The sequence below is a fragment of the Mesoplodon densirostris genome, chromosome 1 (assembly GCF_025265405.1).
Source record: "Mesoplodon densirostris isolate mMesDen1 chromosome 1, mMesDen1 primary haplotype, whole genome shotgun sequence".
NCBI lineage: Eukaryota > Metazoa > Chordata > Mammalia > Artiodactyla > Ziphiidae > Mesoplodon > Mesoplodon densirostris.
This window is the reverse complement of record NC_082661.1, coordinates 102905692-102923915: the sequence shown is the minus strand read 5'-3', so window position 1 is coordinate 102923915 and position 18224 is coordinate 102905692. Positions and strand designations below refer to the sequence as shown.

Sequence of the window (18224 nt, the reverse complement as noted above, 5' to 3'; positions counted from 1 at the left end):
CCTTCCTCCTACAACACACAGCCTCCCTTCCCTTCTGCCCATTTTTACGTCACCCTAAGAGGGGCGCGTCCTGATGGAGGCAGCAACGTGGTTAACCTAGAGTGTACGCAACAGGTAATCCTCTGGTTATTGGAGTGATGGCACTCTTCTGCAGAGCGTCCTGCATGCTACCAACATACGCCTTGCATAATGCACACTGAAAGCTGCAAGTGCAGCTCAACACTTTTAATAACCTTTATATTATTAATATATATTAATAACATTTTCCAAAAATGCTTTATTGCTACAAGTTGTGAGGTTTCCAACCATCAAAATTGGAACAAAACTTAAGGTTTCAGCCCCCCACAGGGCAGCAGAGCCACTTCATGGGACTGTTTTTAATGTACGTTTGGCAGTGGACCCAGCAAAGTTCAGATGACAGCAGAATGGTATAAAGAAACCTTGCCTGTAACCGCAAGAGGTGGAGCACGAGTTAGAAGAGGAAGACTACCTTCCATCTGAAAGATGTCTTCCTTTGAATTCTTAGTTAAGAGTAACGTCAGAATTTAAGGCTGGTAGTTACTAAGACAAGTATATACGCATCTGGTAAGAAAATCCAACACTTCACTTTTAAACTTTTTCCAAACAGATGCTACACACGGCAACTGAAATATTCCTAGAAATGGTGTAGAAGACAGACTTCCCTGAATTTATCACAACCTACCTGAATCTAGACCACACTTTTCTGGCCTCTTCTTTCAATCGCAGCTTTTGTTTCACACCTCTAACAGCAATATACCACGGAGTACAAACAACACTGTGAAAAACAAGGGCTTGATGAAACCCACAGAAAAGCTATTCACTAATATCGGGACTACTTTTAGTCATGCTATTAGGTCACTTTATTCTTGTGCATAATAAATAGATACAGAAAAATGTTGAAAATGTTATGACTCAACTATCTAATTAAAGCTGAGAAAAACTAACCTAGTCAGATTTTAGTTTTTAAATGAGAAATGACAAGAGTAGTAAATATAAAGAAAAACAAAAAGAACTTTACTTCTCCTATGTTAATACAGGTCAAGGGACCCTTTCTTCTCAAAAGGGTTGGTAACACCAGTTCTTAGCAATAGACATAAGGCACTTGTTTAGATTACAACATCACTGCATTTTCTTCCCACTTTTTTTTTTCTAACCCTGTTTTCCCCACAGTATCATTTGGAATAGAGTGAATGAGGCAAATGTGAGATGATCCAGTTGATACTACCCAGAGCAAGAGAGTACATACAGTACAATGTTTTAGGGGTGATGTCTGGACATAAAATGAACCCATGTCAATGTCCTCTGACACCAGACAATGTATCCACTATCAAGTAAACCTGAAAGAAAATAAAATATTTATTTAATAGTTCCAGTAAAATTGGGTTGGAATACAATATACAGGTTAGGAATTTAGCTCCTCGTGGGTGGCATCTGCATCAAGAGTTCTTAGTACTTATGAATATTCATTCTAAGACAATCTACATCATTTGAACATTGTCAGGACAAATATATGAATTTCATTTCCATATACAGTAGCGTTTAAACATAAGTCACACATACATCCCCTATCACATGGCTGGTGCCTCCTCCCAAGACCTCGTTGGTGGTAGAGGGAGCACTAGTGTTCTCCCTCCACCAACAACAAGAACTTCAGTTGCCACTCACAGGAGAAGCTGAAAAAGGTTTTGTTTTGTTTTGCCATCTGTTAAGATGTTCCTGAGACAGGGCCAGTTAATAAAACATAACAAAGCACTGGAGTTCCGTCTGTACTTGTCTTTACATCACTAAATCGTTAGACTGGGATGTGGAATGCAGGTCATGTACTATGAAATGTTGAGTTTAGCACACCTGTTCGATCAGTAAAAGGATCAGGTCTCCTGAAAATTCCCTTTAGAATATACTTTCTATAAACTAAAAAGTACCACAAAAGGTCAGTTATATATACAATCGATTCATTTTACTTAATCTCCTTATTTGCTGAGATCTTGCAAATGCAACGAGAGTGTTAAGCCTCTGGCCATAATTCTCAGTGTACAGGTTTAACATTTTAAGGCTCATTTTCTCAATCAAAATAGCAGTTCTCAGTTTTCCTTTCAAATTACTAATTATATTCATAGTACCTGCTGCCATCCTAGCCCTCAATGAAATCTTAATGCAGGAACAGCACTACACTTGCATTATGTAATTTTTCTGACACCAACACTAAGCCCAAACTAAAAAGCTCCCCTCTGCACTAGCCTTACAGCACATTACACTGCCTCAGGCTTGCACCTCTGTTTCCACCTGTGTATTTTCACAGAAGCCCAACACATATTAGTTGAAATATTCACACAACTGTTTTTCAAAACAATTTATTGCATCATATTTGGTACCTTATGTTTGACAACAAAAAGGAAATTACATCTGTAACTGCAGGAAAAAGAAGCTGGTCTGTTATTGAAAAAAAAAAATCTTGGGCCCTTTAAAAATTACAAAGTCTTGGGCTTGCCTGAAACAACTGAGCAAGAAATATATTCTTAGAAATGTAGGGCTTCAAGTATTACAAACCTGTGACACTGTGGAAAAATTCCAGAGGTATCTAAACTGCAGCACTTTTTTTTCTGCATATCGTGAACAAGGCCTGCGGAGGTTTTTAACTGTTAGTCTCTTGATCGGTCATAGAATGGTAGTCAGGAGTTCTGCTCTTTAACTCCAAGCCATGGTAGATTTTCTTTTTTCACTCTTGGGTGAAAAAGTTCATGCTTGCTAATTAGTTGGTGCCACATCACAGTGCATTTGGTTCTTGCATTACAGTTTTAACAAGTTTGGCCAAAACAATGCTGAAAGGTTTGCATTGTTATTTTAGTTCTTCAAGTTTTAGTTAGAATTGAGATTGTTCCAACTGGTTCCTCCAGTTAAAAACTGTGGTACAAGAACACCAAACTGATCATGTACAGTGAATTTTGGAAACACAACAAGTGTATTGAACACCCTCTAGGTTTCTTATAATTCTGCTTGGTATCTCTATGTCCCAGCTTCTACAACATCAAGCATCTGTTGCAGGCTTCTCTGTAAATGGCGATTGACACTGCATACTTCCTATGGTCAGAATCAACCTTGTAACAAAATCAGTCAGATGCTAAAGCCCCAACACCTCTTTGTGCTCAGTGAAAGAATCCAGTGCTACAACAGCATTTCTGCTGTCTGAGATATAGTAAAATCTCACAAGACAGATTTAAAGTAATATTTCTGCCACACACCTGCTTTGTTAGCTGTAACAGCCTCCAGATTTTATATAAATTAGTTTAAAAACATGGGTGGGTAGGTAGGAATAGGATAAGGTATCTTTTTTTAACCCCTCAATTTTAGCAGCTTTTAATTTTTTAAGAAACTGAACCTATATCCTGTAATATGTTAGATATTTTATATATACTTTTCAGCAGGATAAAAAACGTAAAACACTATTTGAAGGCAAGAACATTTACTCTTCTCATTGTGTGTAAGTTAGAGCAATGCAGCAGGTGCGTGACAAAAATATTATACACTAGATATGGTCCAAAGTCATTCCATTTGCTTGTTTAATGATGTTCAAATTTCATTGGCCAGTTCTTCAGTTTCTGCAGAACTATCTCCGTTAACTGTGATCTTCATATCCTCTTCATATCCAGGAGGCATGAAAGCCAAAGCGTAAGGGAAAAGCTTATGACAATTTGCTCTGTAAACTTCAGCAGCTTCTTTACAGTCTCCTAGGCTACCATCACACAAGGCTTCTAATACCTCCATACATGTCTAAAGAAAGAAAAATGGTCATGTTATAACTTGTCAAAAAAAAAAAGAGATTTTACTGTGAACTTATGAGACATTTCATTATCAAAAGATTTCCAAAATAAGAGGTGAACGTACATATTTAAGATACACAAAAGCATTTACTCCCGCTCAGCCTTCCATTAGAATTAGTTTCTTCAGAACTGCAGGGTTTATACAAAAGGATGGATGTTTAAACAGGGCCAGGACTAAGGTGGGACAAGCAAGGTGTGTGGGGTGCTACATCTAAAGACACTCACTCTGAGCAAGTAACCGCTGGCAACCTTGCCTCAGCCTACCTGGCTCTGTGTATAAATGTTGACATTTACATGCCACTGTCAATTACTTTAAACTTTTCAGAAGCTTAGAGCCAGTTGGCAAAATCAAACATTGTTTTTCAACCCTGTATTCAAATTAAAGAGAACCGTAAGGTATGTCCAATGACGAAGCAGGGAAGAGAGTCTCAGAAACACAAAGGGTATACATGCAAGAAAAATTTGTTCATGAAAACTGATAATTCTTTCAACCAAACCCTTACGTAGGTCTGCTTATATTTTTAAATGATTCATGTTGACTTGCATTCTCATGTTTTCTTCCTTTACCTTTTCACTTGGAAAATACCACACAGTTTCTGGATATATATAGTACCCCACAAACTTTGACAGCCTAGAAAGGTTCGAATCTAAATGACGTGTTACTTAGCATCCGAGAAGTAAAAACTTTCTTTCTTAAACATATTTACTTCATTTGCTATTAAAGGAGTATATTAAACTGTCTTTCAGCAAGTGCTTTTTTATCTGGCCAATTATCACACAAAGTAGCTGTTCTTTGTTTTCAGCCAAAAGTAGAATCTGTATTTTGCAACACACCCATATTATCTTTTACTCTACTCAATCACATGTACACTGCAAGCTGTAAAATGAGCACTTTAATTTAATCCCTGGTAAATACATCTTAAATACATCAGAATCGTCACTAAAACCACTGCTTGCTCAGAAATGTATAGATACGAACTGAGATCCAAAATTAATTAACTAAATTAGTGTGTAAAACTTTACCAAAACAAATTTCTTAAAAATATTATTCAAAATGATTATTCTTATTATTCAAGTAGATGTGAATCTAGTTACTGTATGCCAAGTAGCCTGCTGTATGTGTATACACATATACAATCTTAAATAAATTTAAGAGAAGCTCAGTTTCTGAGATGGATTCATAATAGTTTGGAAAACAGTATGCATAAATAACAAAAAAACTATCTGGTGAAAATTATTCTCTTGGTGAAAAGAGAAACAAAAAGTAGTCTGGTACTCTTACAGAGAGATTATGAAAAAGTCTTTACCTGGAGGTTTCTGTTAGTGAGGGATTCATCAAGTGTTGTTGCCAACTCTATAGCTCGCTTCTGACTAGATGGATCTAAATAATATACCATTTTGGCAGCTAAATGAGAAGGAAAAAGGAAACTTGTTTTATTTCAAGATAAAACCAGCATTTTATCTTCTATCCCTTCAACTATAAAATGCAAGGTAGGGGTCCTGTAGTTAAGATTCTGCGCTTCCACTGCAGGGGGCGCGGGTTTAATCCCTGGTTGGGGAACTAAGATCCCACATGCCGTGCGGTGTGGCCAAACAAAAAAAAAAAAAAAAGGAAGGTACATGTGCACACAGAGTGTGGCACTTAATTAGAAAAATGGGAATAACCATTTGAAATATTGTTATTAAAAAAAAAAAATCCTGAGAGAGTAGACCAGAAACAGTCTAAGTGCCCAAACTAGGAGAATGATTAAGGTAAGAGAGACTACGAAGAAATACAAATATTCTAATAATAGTTGTCTTTGTGTGGTGGGACCATGGGTAGTTTTCTTCTTTCTAAAATGAGCATAATTTGGCATTGAGGAGAATACTTCAGAGTGTGTGTGTTTGAGGGGTAGGGGTGTGGGAGATACCCAACCTTGATAGCACGAGCCAAAAAAACTGAATTCAGAATTCCACAAAGGCATATACAAAGCTGCTGGGCTTCTTAGCCAGGTATTTAAAAGCACACTACTAAAGCACTACCCATGCAGTCCCATCAAGTCCAGACTTTGGCACATTAGCACAGACCCTTGCCAAATGACCCTTGCCCGTGAGATGGTTTCAGGTGTGTAGCACTGTCAAGTCTGATACCTTATAAAGCATGAGAAATGAAAGGCGATGGGTTGTATCCAAGTGAATTTTAAGAGCATGTTGATGACAGAAAGAAAATAAACAGAAAGATCCTCCCTCACTGTATGTAACAGATAGCTAAATTCAGTTTATACTTGCTTCTTTGTAATGCCGATGCAGAACCAGGAGAAACTACTGGCCTTGATTCATAGTAAAAATTTTATCTAAGAAATTAAAAAATTTATGAGGCATATTTAAGCTGCCTGTTTTCATGGGAATAAAATGTGACATGTACGCATTTGCCTCTTCCCTGCAAAAAATGTGTAACCTTGTCATTGATCCATCATAATAAAAACTGAAGTTGTTTTAGAGTCTAAGATAAGGACAAAATAAAGTGATTACCTGATAATCTGTGTGGCAATGAATCAGAATTCCTTTTCAGAAAAGTTTCGTTAAAATTCTTTGGATTCGTTGCTCCAAAAAGACGATTCATTTCTTGTTTTAATACTGTTCTAACCGTATCAGGTAAATCTTTACTTTCACACACTGCTGAACAAATTTAAAACAAATTCTATTAGCAGTTAGATACTGATAAAGTTTGTAGGAATTAAAGAATTATCTACCTGATGAGGCCAATGAAACAAAGCAATTATATACAAAGACTAGATAAACCTACTGATAAGTCAACATTTAAAGAGCTAATCTATATAAATTTAAAGAATGTGTATCAGCAGAATAGTCTAATGATTTTCTAAAGGCTATCAAAGACATTTCATTGACAGATGATTCGTTTCCAGAAAAGAATTCTATATTGAAAACAATATAGATGCTGAAAGACGAAGTACCACAGCCTTCTAAGCCCCTCGCAGCTGCCCCCCTCAACTTTAAAGGGAGTTTATTTATAATAGGGGCTTGATGGCACCTACCTGGCAAGTAGTGTCACAGCAAATATGTAGTGCAGAAGACAACAGAATTTTCCTCACCCTCTCCATCTTCTTCTATACCCAAGTAAGCCATTACAAATTTATTTTAAAAAGTGGTCATTGACCTTTATTTTCAGTGGTTATGTGAATTGAGCTATCACTGTATAATAAATTCCGAAGGACCACCGAAGTATTTTCCTGTAATGAATACACTGTATTCATCATATTCCCAGGCTTTGGCATTCAGAGATGGAAAAACTGGCCCCCAACCTCTCTGGGTTGAATCCTAGTTTAGTTCTGTTTCATTATTATTTTGGTATAGAAAGACAGTCTGGAGCTTTGAGCCAGACAGACCTGGGTATGAATCTAGGCTTGGACAAATCATAACCTCTCTGAACCTCTTTCTTGATCTGTGAAACTGAGGTGATATCTAACCCAGAAGGATCACAGTAAGGAAAAGATACGAACAAAATAGCTAATGATGTAATAGGTATTCCATATACTGTAGGTACTATTTTTTTTTTTTTCTTTTTGCGGTATGCGGGCCTCTCACTGTTGTGGCCTCTCCCGTTGCGGAGCACAGGCTCCGGATGCGCAGGCCCAGCGGCCATGGCTCACGGGCCCAGCCGCTCCGCGGCATATGGGATCCTCCCAGACCGGGGCACGAACCCGTATCCCCTGCATCGGCAGGCGGACTCTCAACCACTGCGCCACCAGGGAGGCCCTGTAGGTACTATTTTTGTCACAGATTGAAGAAAAGATAAACAGATTTTCCCTTACGAATAGGAACTACTGTTGGTGGCTTTCAAGCTCTGACTACAACTAAGTATCTGTACTCTGATGAACATGTATCCTATATACATACCTTATTATGGGAAATGAAAGTTTCACAGAACACTGACCCTTAATTTGTGCAAGACATGGTTGGATCTTCCACTCTATTTCTATTTTAGGTTTTCAAATGCTGAAAATGACCCACTAAACTTCTTTCATTGTCTCACTAATGGATCATTACCCTAAGTTTAAAGAACACTGAACTCTTGAATAGCAAACATCCAAGTGAAATATTCTACACATAATTAGTAACTGAATAATTGATTGATATATGTCCTTTGTTGGTTGAACAGCATTTCTTCTATCATTCTACAGAACTGCGTAGTTCAAATACATGAGCTACTAATTAAATAATTTAGCTTAACCTCCATTATGGCTGTATTTGCAACTTGGATTTGGCAATTTATCAATATCCGTGTTTCGGAGAGGAACTGGCACAGGAGTACAGAAAGAACCAGCAGAAAAATTGTTAAAATAGGTTATAGCCAATTACAATGAACATTATGTCAACAAACAGGGGTCATCTATAAAATATGTTATTTCCATGGGCCTTACTGGTTTGCTTGAAATGCTTTCAGGATACTTTATATGCAGATAGGGAAATAATTGTATAGTTTACATTATAGTTGGAAACTACACTTTTCATGTTTTTCATTACTTTCATTAACTTTTTTCCTCAGATTAAACATCTCCCCAGAAAAATCAAAACTGCTTTAAAAAAAAAAACAAAAAAACCCTCATACAATTTAAAAAAATACATAAATATGTATCTCTTGGGATGTATCAAAGAGGAAATATTTAATAACTCCCAACATCGACTAATAGCTGTTTCCTTTTGGGGGGGCATTAATAGTTTGTATTAATAAAGCAATTCTTTGTTTAACAGACAAAAGGAATGTTTCCAAAAACATTTCCTTATTAGTTCACAAATTGTTTCTGGCCAACTCAATTTTCTCCCCTAAATCATGTAGATCGGAACTGTAATTTCCAGAAAGATACCAATTACAATCAATCAACCAACCAATCAATCAATTCTACTGTAGCAAAAAAAAATTTTTTTTAACATTATACACCAATGAGGTGAGATATTTATTTATTTATTTATTTATTTATTTATTTATTTATTTAGCTAGCTAGCTAGCTAGCTGGCTAGCTAGCTGGCTGGCTGGCTGGCTGGCTGGCTGGCTGGCTGTGCTGGGTCTTAGTTGTGGCATGTGGAATCTTTTTGTTGCCGCGTGTGGGATCTTTTAGTCGCAGCATGCAGGATCTAGTTCCCTGACCAGGGACCGAACCCAGGACCCCTGCACTGGGAGCTCAGCATCTTAACCACTGGACCACCAGAGAAGTCCCTGTAGTAAAATTTAGAATGTTCTATGGAATTCTATATAAGGAAGTTCCATCTGTACCTTTAAGAAAAGGGGCAGCCTCAAATGCCGAAGATTTATTAGATAAGCTTTTATGGCTGAAGACTAATGAAGGGCGGGGAGTCAATCTAAAAATCCTTTGAAATTGATAAAAACTAACCAAAAAATACTAAGGTCTCAAGAAAGTAAAAAATCTCAGACTAGCTAATTATCTTCCATGATACAATAATAAGTCCTGTGAATGAATCAAAAAAAGTAATAACTGCGGGTAGGGGAATAAAACCTTTTCTAAGAGGCTTATGATTTGAGTCCTCAGATATCCTAAAATTAAAATCATGTTTGGTTCATGCTATTAGCTTATTAGCAGATTAAATAAACCTAGTAATCATTAATAGTTAAAAGTCACACTGAGGAAGGGGCTGATTCTTAGCAAAAGGAGTTTCCCTGGGTTCCCAGGCTAGCCAGCATTTTTTGCTAATTGCGTAGAATATGTTCATATTTTGTGTGAGATAATGACTACTCACTACTAGGTTATAGCACAACCTACTAAGTGGTTTACTACTCAAAATGACAAAATAAATAAATGAGAGCATTAATTAAGCAAGGTGTTTTTTTTGGGGGGGTGGGGGGAATACGTAAGTATGGAAGAAAAATAATCTGCAGGGAAAAGGAAGAAATGAGTTTGTACAAATGAGAGAGGGAAATGATGTAAGATTCACGGTAGATCAAAGTGATCAAATAATACTAATTTTAAAAGCATTTAAGGGAATATAAACATATAAGGCAATACTAAAACAACTGAATACCTAAGTTCCTATCTTTTACTTAGAACTGACCAGAAATATAATTAAAATTGCTTTAAATTCTACAACTTAAAAAAAAAAGTGAAAAATTTCAAAGTGGTAATATCATCCTCCTAATTAAAAACGGGGGAGGGAACACCCTATATAGTAAGTGACTCCGTGTAGCAGTTATTATTTACGTTGGTAGTATAATAGCATTCTGGAGATTTGGAAGGTGCCCATAACCATGCTAAGATGAACATTCACTTAGAGAAGTCTCTACAACTGATAAAACAAGTGTGGAGGCATTGCTTTTACCTCCATACTCTCTGGAAAGGTGTTACTTGTGAGGATTTCTTTGTAAAGAAGTTACTACAATATAACTTAACATGACAAATGTGTTCCTGAAAAGTTACTTCAAAATTAAATCTTTTTCTCAAGAACCAAATATATTAGTCAAAGGAACACTGTGGGTTATAGTAACGAAGATGACTAAATCTAGTGAAAATAAGGATGACTTTGTAAATCTCTTCCTAACAGTGATGTCAGCTGAACGTCTGGAGCAATGGGCACAGCTAACATCAACTCTGCTCAGTCATTCTAACTTTGAATGCCAGGACCATTCTGCCTTCATTCCTCTGAAGTCCATAAACATTTTAATTTTCTGAAACAACTGTTGCAAGAAAATGGTCATTACGTTCATCAATCCACACACTCATTACAAGCAAATACATCTAAATATGCCACTTTTAATTTGTGTTTCAAAGGAAAGTCTCTAACTCCATAAAATTTATATGTATTATTTTATTACCTTTCAGGAAAGGACTATATAAAAACAAAGTATGTATATATTGAAAATAGTTTAAATGCACTCCATTCTAACAGAATGAATTAAGACTTGTTTCTAGCTTTAAAAGTTATTTTTAATACAAAAAAAAGACTGAAAAGAAACTCCCTTATTTTCTCTAAATACAGCAATTATTTCTTCTATTTTCTATAATGTGGTTACATTATTTATTACTTCAGAATTTTTAAAAATTGAGGAACATTTTTCTATGATTCAGTTTCTGTAACAGGAATCATTTTTTTGACAAGCATAAATATGATTTAAATAAGGCTTTACTTTTTCTTAGAAGTCAAAACAATGTTCTTAATTGGGACAATTTAGCATTTTTCAAAAGAATGACTGGGATGCTTGGTTTAATCTCATTATTTTTATATGATGTATGGGTTCACATGGGGCTAAGTATTTAGCAATGAGATAGCTAATTTAATAGTATTTCCAAATTCTGCAGACTGTTATATTAAAGATTCAATTTCTCCTTATCCAGTCACTTAAAAAGAAAAACAAAAACAACACTACTTGACTACAGGAGTCCTTTATTCTAAACTTAAAGCTCTTGTAGTAGAAAGAACAATATGAAGACCTGGGCTCTCATCCCTGCTTCATTACTAATTATTGATGTTATCTTGAATAAGTAATTTAGTCTTTTAGGGTCCCAGATTTCTCAACTATAAAAGGAGAGATAATTAGCATAAAATTCCACCTTTTGTCCTCTAAAATTCTGTAGCTTTACTTCGCATTAAAACTAATGTACGGATCCTACTGTCTAAACATTTGAAAAGTGCAACAACTGTTTCAAAGTTCTTTTTAACCTGTGTTTAGTGACAAAGATTTTATGACTCAAATAACTGTGATAAAGACAGAGATAAACGAGATAACTGGTCAATTTCAAAGAGCTACTTTAATTTTAGAACAATTTACTAAGAAGTTTTACATAATGAAATATGATTCAAAAATTCAACTTATTAACTTTTTAGAAACAGAAATAAAGGTGATTCTCAAATATCTGGACTGAATGATTCTATGTCAAAATCAGGTAACATTTCTAGCCTGAAAATAAAGACCTTTATCACAAAGAAAAGAACGCTTTCCCCCCCCTCAGCTAATTTAATACACAGCAGCCTTAAAATGATTGAGTTTATGATAAACTTGTACAAATCACTTATACAGTCACTATCAACTACTGCAGTCAAATACTTAAGTAATGGAAAACAAAAACATACCAGTACTAAAGAGTCGAATCATACATTCATGAAGCCAGGGATGACTAGAATCAATAGCAAATGCCCTCTTTACTGATTGTAGCATCAAAAGAAACTTTTCTATAAAAAGAAAAAGATATATTTTGATCATTTGATAAAAAGAGATACCCTCCTTTGGAGGACTAATTTCTTACAAATAGAAAAACTCATTTAGAGTCAATCACATCTGAACTGAAACATATGACTAAAGCAAATGATTTCCTCAGATTAGCAACATTAGCTATTATTTTCCACACAACATTCTTTAAGAAAAAAAGGTTTTATTAAGTATAAAAAATTTAGATAGCATTCAACATTACTTGAACTAATGCCATATAAACAAGAAAATTTTGAAGCCATTTCATTCCCTAACCTCTTTTTTGTAGTCAAATAAACGAATTTTCCCCATTACTTAGAAAACTTCATTGTTTATGCTTGAAACTAATATTGTTTATGCCTTTCTTGTGTTTTGTGACACGTGAAATGGTTTCCCTTCTACCTGACTGTTCCTCCCCTGTCAATCCCTGGCTTCTCTTCCCCCTCAAAAGGTATAGTATTCAACAAGGTTATGTCCTTAGTCATTTTCTAATCTTTCTCAATGCTATCTCCTCCTACCCCATCCCCCATGCTTTCCAAGCTTCAGTAGTGTTTCCACCTGATGAATGGAAAATTGCACCCGAATACTCACCACACTTCCAAGTCTCATCCATAACCACCTCTTTGTTAAGACTTCCCTAGTTTGGTATCATTCTCCAAATATCAAAATTCAAAACCCTGACTTCTGACAATTCCTTTTCCCTTACCCCCTACACTCAGAAAGCTAAAAATACTGCTATGTCCTTTGTCACTGCCCATTTCACACTGTTGCAACGCTGGAGAGTGATTCAGAGGTTAGTACACAGCAAAGAAGCCAACTGAATGGAATTTAGATTGCCTTTCACCACTTAAAGCAGAACAGCTTTTGTATTTTATACTCTGGGGTTCCATGCAAGAATATTTGTTTAAAAGAGAGTTGTGTTAATGTTAAAAGTTTTAAAATTACTTGACTATTTATTAAACTAATTTTCCAGATTATGACAAAATCATTGTGGAAAATAGAAAATATAAAAAAAATATTTTAATCACTCAAATTCCATCAAGAGATAATCTCATCTTTTGATCTATTTTCTTCCCGGCTACTTTTCTATTTTACATACTCATAAATATCTTAATAAAGATTAAAATCAAACTATAGCTAGTTCTGAATCTTATTTTGAAACATTATATAGCAACCTTTTCCTGGCATTTGATAAACATGATTTTTAAATTTTATTTTATTTATTTTTTAATATTTATTTATTTTGGCTGCACTGGGTCTTAGTTACAGCACACCGGACCTTCACTGCAGCATGCAGACTTCTTAGTTGTGGCATGCATGTGGGATCTAGTTCCCTGACCAGGGATGGAACCCAGGCCCCCTGCACTGGGAGCACGGAGCCTTACCCACTAGACCACCAGGGAAGTCCCAGCACGGGTACTCTATAGAGGTACCATTTTATTCTATCTTGTTTAGTAGGACAGTTACACTGTTTGGAGCAGTAACTTTCTGTCAGATGTTACTAACCAGTTTCTCTTTCCTTCAATATGTATCACCTCAGTGATAAACTTTTTTTCAATGAACCACTTGGATTACATCAATTCAATACTGTAAAATCTTCTTAGTATCTACTACGTATAGCCTATAAGAATTCTAAATCTCGTAACCAAGATCCTCCATTTATCCTTTATGTGGCTCAGGCAATATAGACAACCTCAACATTACTTACACACACTTGTGTTTTCTTCATGGATACTCTTCCCTTCTGTGCATCTTTTCTTTTAGAAGTATGGTACATTCTTCAAGATATACCTCAAACATCACATCTTCTATTTATAACAATGGCTAATAGCTGACATTTATTTAATGCTTACTGTGTATCAGACACTATTCTAAGATCTATGTGTATTATGTATTTACTAAATTTTTCCACATATGAACATGATAATGCCTATATTTCACCTTAATCCTGGTTATCTATTGTACATCTATTTTTGATGCTAATGTCCTAGAAGAGATAATCACATCATCATACTTCCCCACAGCATGTTGTAAACAGGAGGCATTTCTGTCAGGAAGCCGCACTGGCACTTGCCAAAACACCCTACAGTGGTGAGGCTATCAGAACTGGGTGACTGTAGCTAAGAAATTCTGTGATCGATCTTATCAGGGCTACTGTACCCTAATTGCCTACCTTTCCTAAAGTAAATCTCAAAGGCAAAAAGATGAGTTTCTATCTTGTTCTTCACCAAGTTCTTCAACGGAGTTAAAAATTTAATAGCTTCTTCCAATGGAGTTTCAACCTAACAAAAATAAAAGATATTATACAAATGGAAGCAAGATTTTGGGGGGATGTGAATTTACTCTTTCTATCAAAAACACTTTTTTGCTAAAAATCACTTACCAGTCACCCAGAAATACACTGTCATATTTCACCCACCCATAATCTAAAGGAAGAGGATTTTGAACTCCTCACTGGTTTTTAACTGTTGAGATTATACATTATCTCTGGATAGAAACTGTCCAACAAGTAAAGAAGAAGACTAAATAGAACCAAAACCAGGAAAAGAAAGACAGTATAAGAAACAGGTAAGATAGCCAAGGGAAAAAAAAAAAAGACAGAGAAGGGATGTGAAATAGGATGAAAAGGGCTAAAAACTGTAGAGAACACTGAAGAATGAGTGAATGCTGAGTATAATCAAGCTATCAAAAAATAGTACAATATCCACTGTGTTGCTTTGTTCCACTACAAATTCTACAGAAATCTACATTTATTCAAATGCTGTACTATTGGTGAGATGTCATTGGAAAAGATTTATATTTATAGAAGTCTGTCTCTACCACTCTTCATTAATTATATAAATGCACTAACTACATATCTGTGATATCACCGGGCAAGTATAATACTTACTAGCTAATTGTGCTACTCTACTCCTAGACTGAGTACTGAGACAAGACTATTCTCTGTAAACTGGGGTGGAGGTAGGTAACAACACTATATTTATCAGAAGGGCACTGAACATCTGGGTCCTATATTCACTTCTCTCACCACAGAAGCAATAACAATTTACCCTCAGTGGAATTCGGATATGCCGTATCTGTCCAACATGCTTCTGCCAGTACAGTAAATTGTGGTTTCACCAACACATTTTCTGGCCAAGGAAATTATTTAATAGCATTAAAAACAAAATAAAACAAACAAACAAAACCAAGTCAAGCCATAAACGGTGTCTATAGGATTTACCTTGTACTAGTATGCAAAGCACTAGCCATTATTCTTAAGGATATATGCCAGAAACCAATACATGACAGCATCACTCTAATAGCTGTAGATATCAAGAGACAGAGGAGAAAACATAAGTATGCCTTTCTCACGTTTGTAAATATTCTGCTTCTTATTCCCATGACTCTATGCTCTACTCAATTAGAATCTGTGGTATACAGGGGAGAAAATAGTTGCCAGGGAAAGGCAGAGAACTGGAAACTGAAACTGCCCCCCAGGTACATCAAGCTTTTCATTCCTCAAGAGGTACAGACTGAAAGGAGGATCACTGCATTGACCAGGATAATTTACTCCAGGGAGATATGGCTGTTATTATTATAAAATAGAAGCAAAAAAGGATATTGGGAAGTGGAATCAAGCATTTGACAAGCATTACACTGACTGAAATCAAGTATCTGATTTGGAAAGGAAAAAGAGAGGAATGAATTGTGTGCAGTTCTCATAAATGAAAACATACGCCCCCCAAAGGAGATGTGGGTCTCTTGCCCCCGCATGCTCCTGTGTGCCTCGCACAGGGAAGATTTTGTCAAGCTAAATCTAAACAATAAAATATAGGTACATAACCAAAATAGAGCTAACTGCATTTCTACATTTACATATATACAGTGCAGTAGAGGGTGATATAAACAAAAGCATGTAAATCGGGATGATGCTCTACAATCAGTGCTTCAAGATTTAAAAAAAAAAAGTCAAAACTACCCTTGAAAATCCCTGAAGTTGTTGAGACAGACACATAGATATAGATATGAATATATAATATCACTAGTTAGCATTATATGTATGAAAACCACACATTTAAGTACCAAAATCGCAATCATTGTAGCAAGATAGTCACACTCTGAGAAGCACAAGAACTGAGACGGCAGTCATACCTCCCCCACCTCAAACTCAGGTGGGGTCCTATGTCCACTGAGAGAAGTACTGGATGGAATTGCCAGCATCATGCATACTCTTTTCTGTCTCTGTCTCGAAAAAAAATTACATCCAGTCAAGATTTGAATTTACCTAAGTTAAATAGATATAGAAAGGGACTGCCCTGTGTTGATGGGCCATTTAAGACATTTGCAAGGGCATTTTTTAATGTGCAATTTTAAAATTTATAAACTGGCCTGAACTCTAATCAGAGTGTCAAAATATGTTGTATAGGAGTGTATCTCCCTATACTCGCAGCACAGCGACACAAAGTCTAACACCGTACACTAACTTAAAACTGAAGTTTAAAAATAAACACTATACACACAGAGTGCTAAAGACTTATTACCCTTATAAGGAACGTGTGTGTGCATAGAAGGAAAAAAATCCAGTTGAGATGAATGCCAGCCAAAGGCATGGAGGAACACAGGATGGACGGTACAGGAGAAAACTCATAAATACCAACTACCAACGACTGCCTCATGATAACCTGGATAAACAAGCAATACAGATTCCACCAAGCTTTCAGATTTATACTCAGTTAATTCAATATTAAACTCACTAACTAAACCTCTTCCTATTTTCCTTCTCTCCTTCTTCACTGGAATAACTGTTAATTTAACAATGCTTTTATTTTATTTAAATTAGCCTGAACTGGTGAACTGAATTTATCATTTACTACCTGGAAGAATGATGAGATATAACCCCCCTCCCCACAAAAGGCAACTGCAGATTATAGACCCAGAATTGGCAGGCAGTTTTTTAAATAGCCTACAGCGTCCCTCCTGATTATGAGGGCTTGGTGTAATCTGGCCTTGCCACCGCACTGCAATATGGGTGAGTGTGGATGCTATCAGGTGGGGGCATCTTGGAGGCAGTTATACTTGGAAGAGAAAGGTGTTATGTGCCTAACACGTAAGAACAGTATACACTGAAGAGCAGTCCATGAAGCTGGGTGCCTTCCACTAGGCTCCTTTCAAATAAAGCAGTCAGAGCACTTTCTGTAGGCATTATTTTGTTGTGAGACTACAACCCTCTAGCTACAAATGTTTAGACTACAACTTGACATCTGGCCCCAAAGCAGCCATTATAGGTGAAACACAAAGAAAATGAAATAGTGTATAAGGAGACCTGGTACAAGAATTCTGCTCTGTGGGGTACTCCTTATTAGACACTGACTAAATCCAAACAGATCCCCTCTTTAAGAACTATAATGCGAGACATAAAGAGCTACAAGAAAAAAAGTCATTAAGTAAAGTTGTGGGACACAGAGAAATCAAGTGGAAAGAATGACAGTGGCCGGCAGTCAGTGATGGTGGTAAAAGTGGTAGCAAGAAAAAATGCTGAGGCATAAAGACGAAAAGCCCCTAAAGTTGGTATTATCCCCGAGTAACTCTGTAGTTTTCCATGGGGCCTAAAAGGTCAATTTTCGGTGCTCTTCACATCCCTGTATATTCTTCCAGTAAGCTCCCAACAACAATAAAAAGGCAGTATCTTTGTTCTTAAAAGCACACAATTATTTGTAAATATAGCTTTGTGAAATCCAAGCTACCTTTATCTATGGTTCTTAAATAGTTAATATTGCCATGAGATATTACTGTCCATCTGCTCTGATATAATTCTAAAAATATTTTCCAACTCTATTCATTAGGTATTATAATTTTCCTTAGTTATAAAGCAATCAATGATTTTGAATTTTTAGTTACTAGTAAGGCTAAACTGAACTCTAGGGCAATATGCTTATGTTATTGCTTTAACGTAGTAAATCATGCAATTATCTGCACGTGGAGTAGGAGGGTGTCAAGGGCCAGAAGAAAAGTGCATATGTATGTTACTGATGAAAATGATTCATAGGACAACGAATGCCTTGATTTCAGCTTAATAGTTAAAAATGGCAGATAAGATTTTGGCTTGGGGAAAATATTTGAGGACTTTTAAGATATTAGGTACAAATAGTAAATACAATAAAGAAATACTGTAAACTGACAACATGAGTGAGAAAGAGACATACAGAATT

At 36.0% G+C, this 18224-nt stretch overlaps 1 protein-coding gene across 2 annotated transcripts in view; it reads right to left on the bottom strand.

Moving 5' to 3' along the window:
- Nucleotides 1-972: 972 nt before the first annotated feature.
- The window catches only part of NAA15 (N-alpha-acetyltransferase 15, NatA auxiliary subunit), a 79781-nt gene continuing 62529 nt past the window's right edge, over nucleotides 973-18224 (bottom strand). The window contains exons 16-20 of one of the 2 annotated variants that reach the window (XM_060106237.1): nucleotides 14207-14315; nucleotides 11919-12017; nucleotides 6351-6494; nucleotides 5147-5244; nucleotides 973-3789 (exon numbers count right to left, since the gene is read on the bottom strand). In XM_060106237.1, the coding sequence (XP_059962220.1) occupies nucleotides 3589-3789; nucleotides 5147-5244; nucleotides 6351-6494; nucleotides 11919-12017; nucleotides 14207-14315 (651 nt within the window). In that variant the 3' untranslated portion in view covers nucleotides 973-3588. Of the gene's footprint in view, nucleotides 3790-5146; nucleotides 5245-6350; nucleotides 6498-11918; nucleotides 12018-14206; nucleotides 14316-18224 lie in introns of both variants that reach the window. The other variant, XM_060106230.1, reaches the window with a different exon arrangement.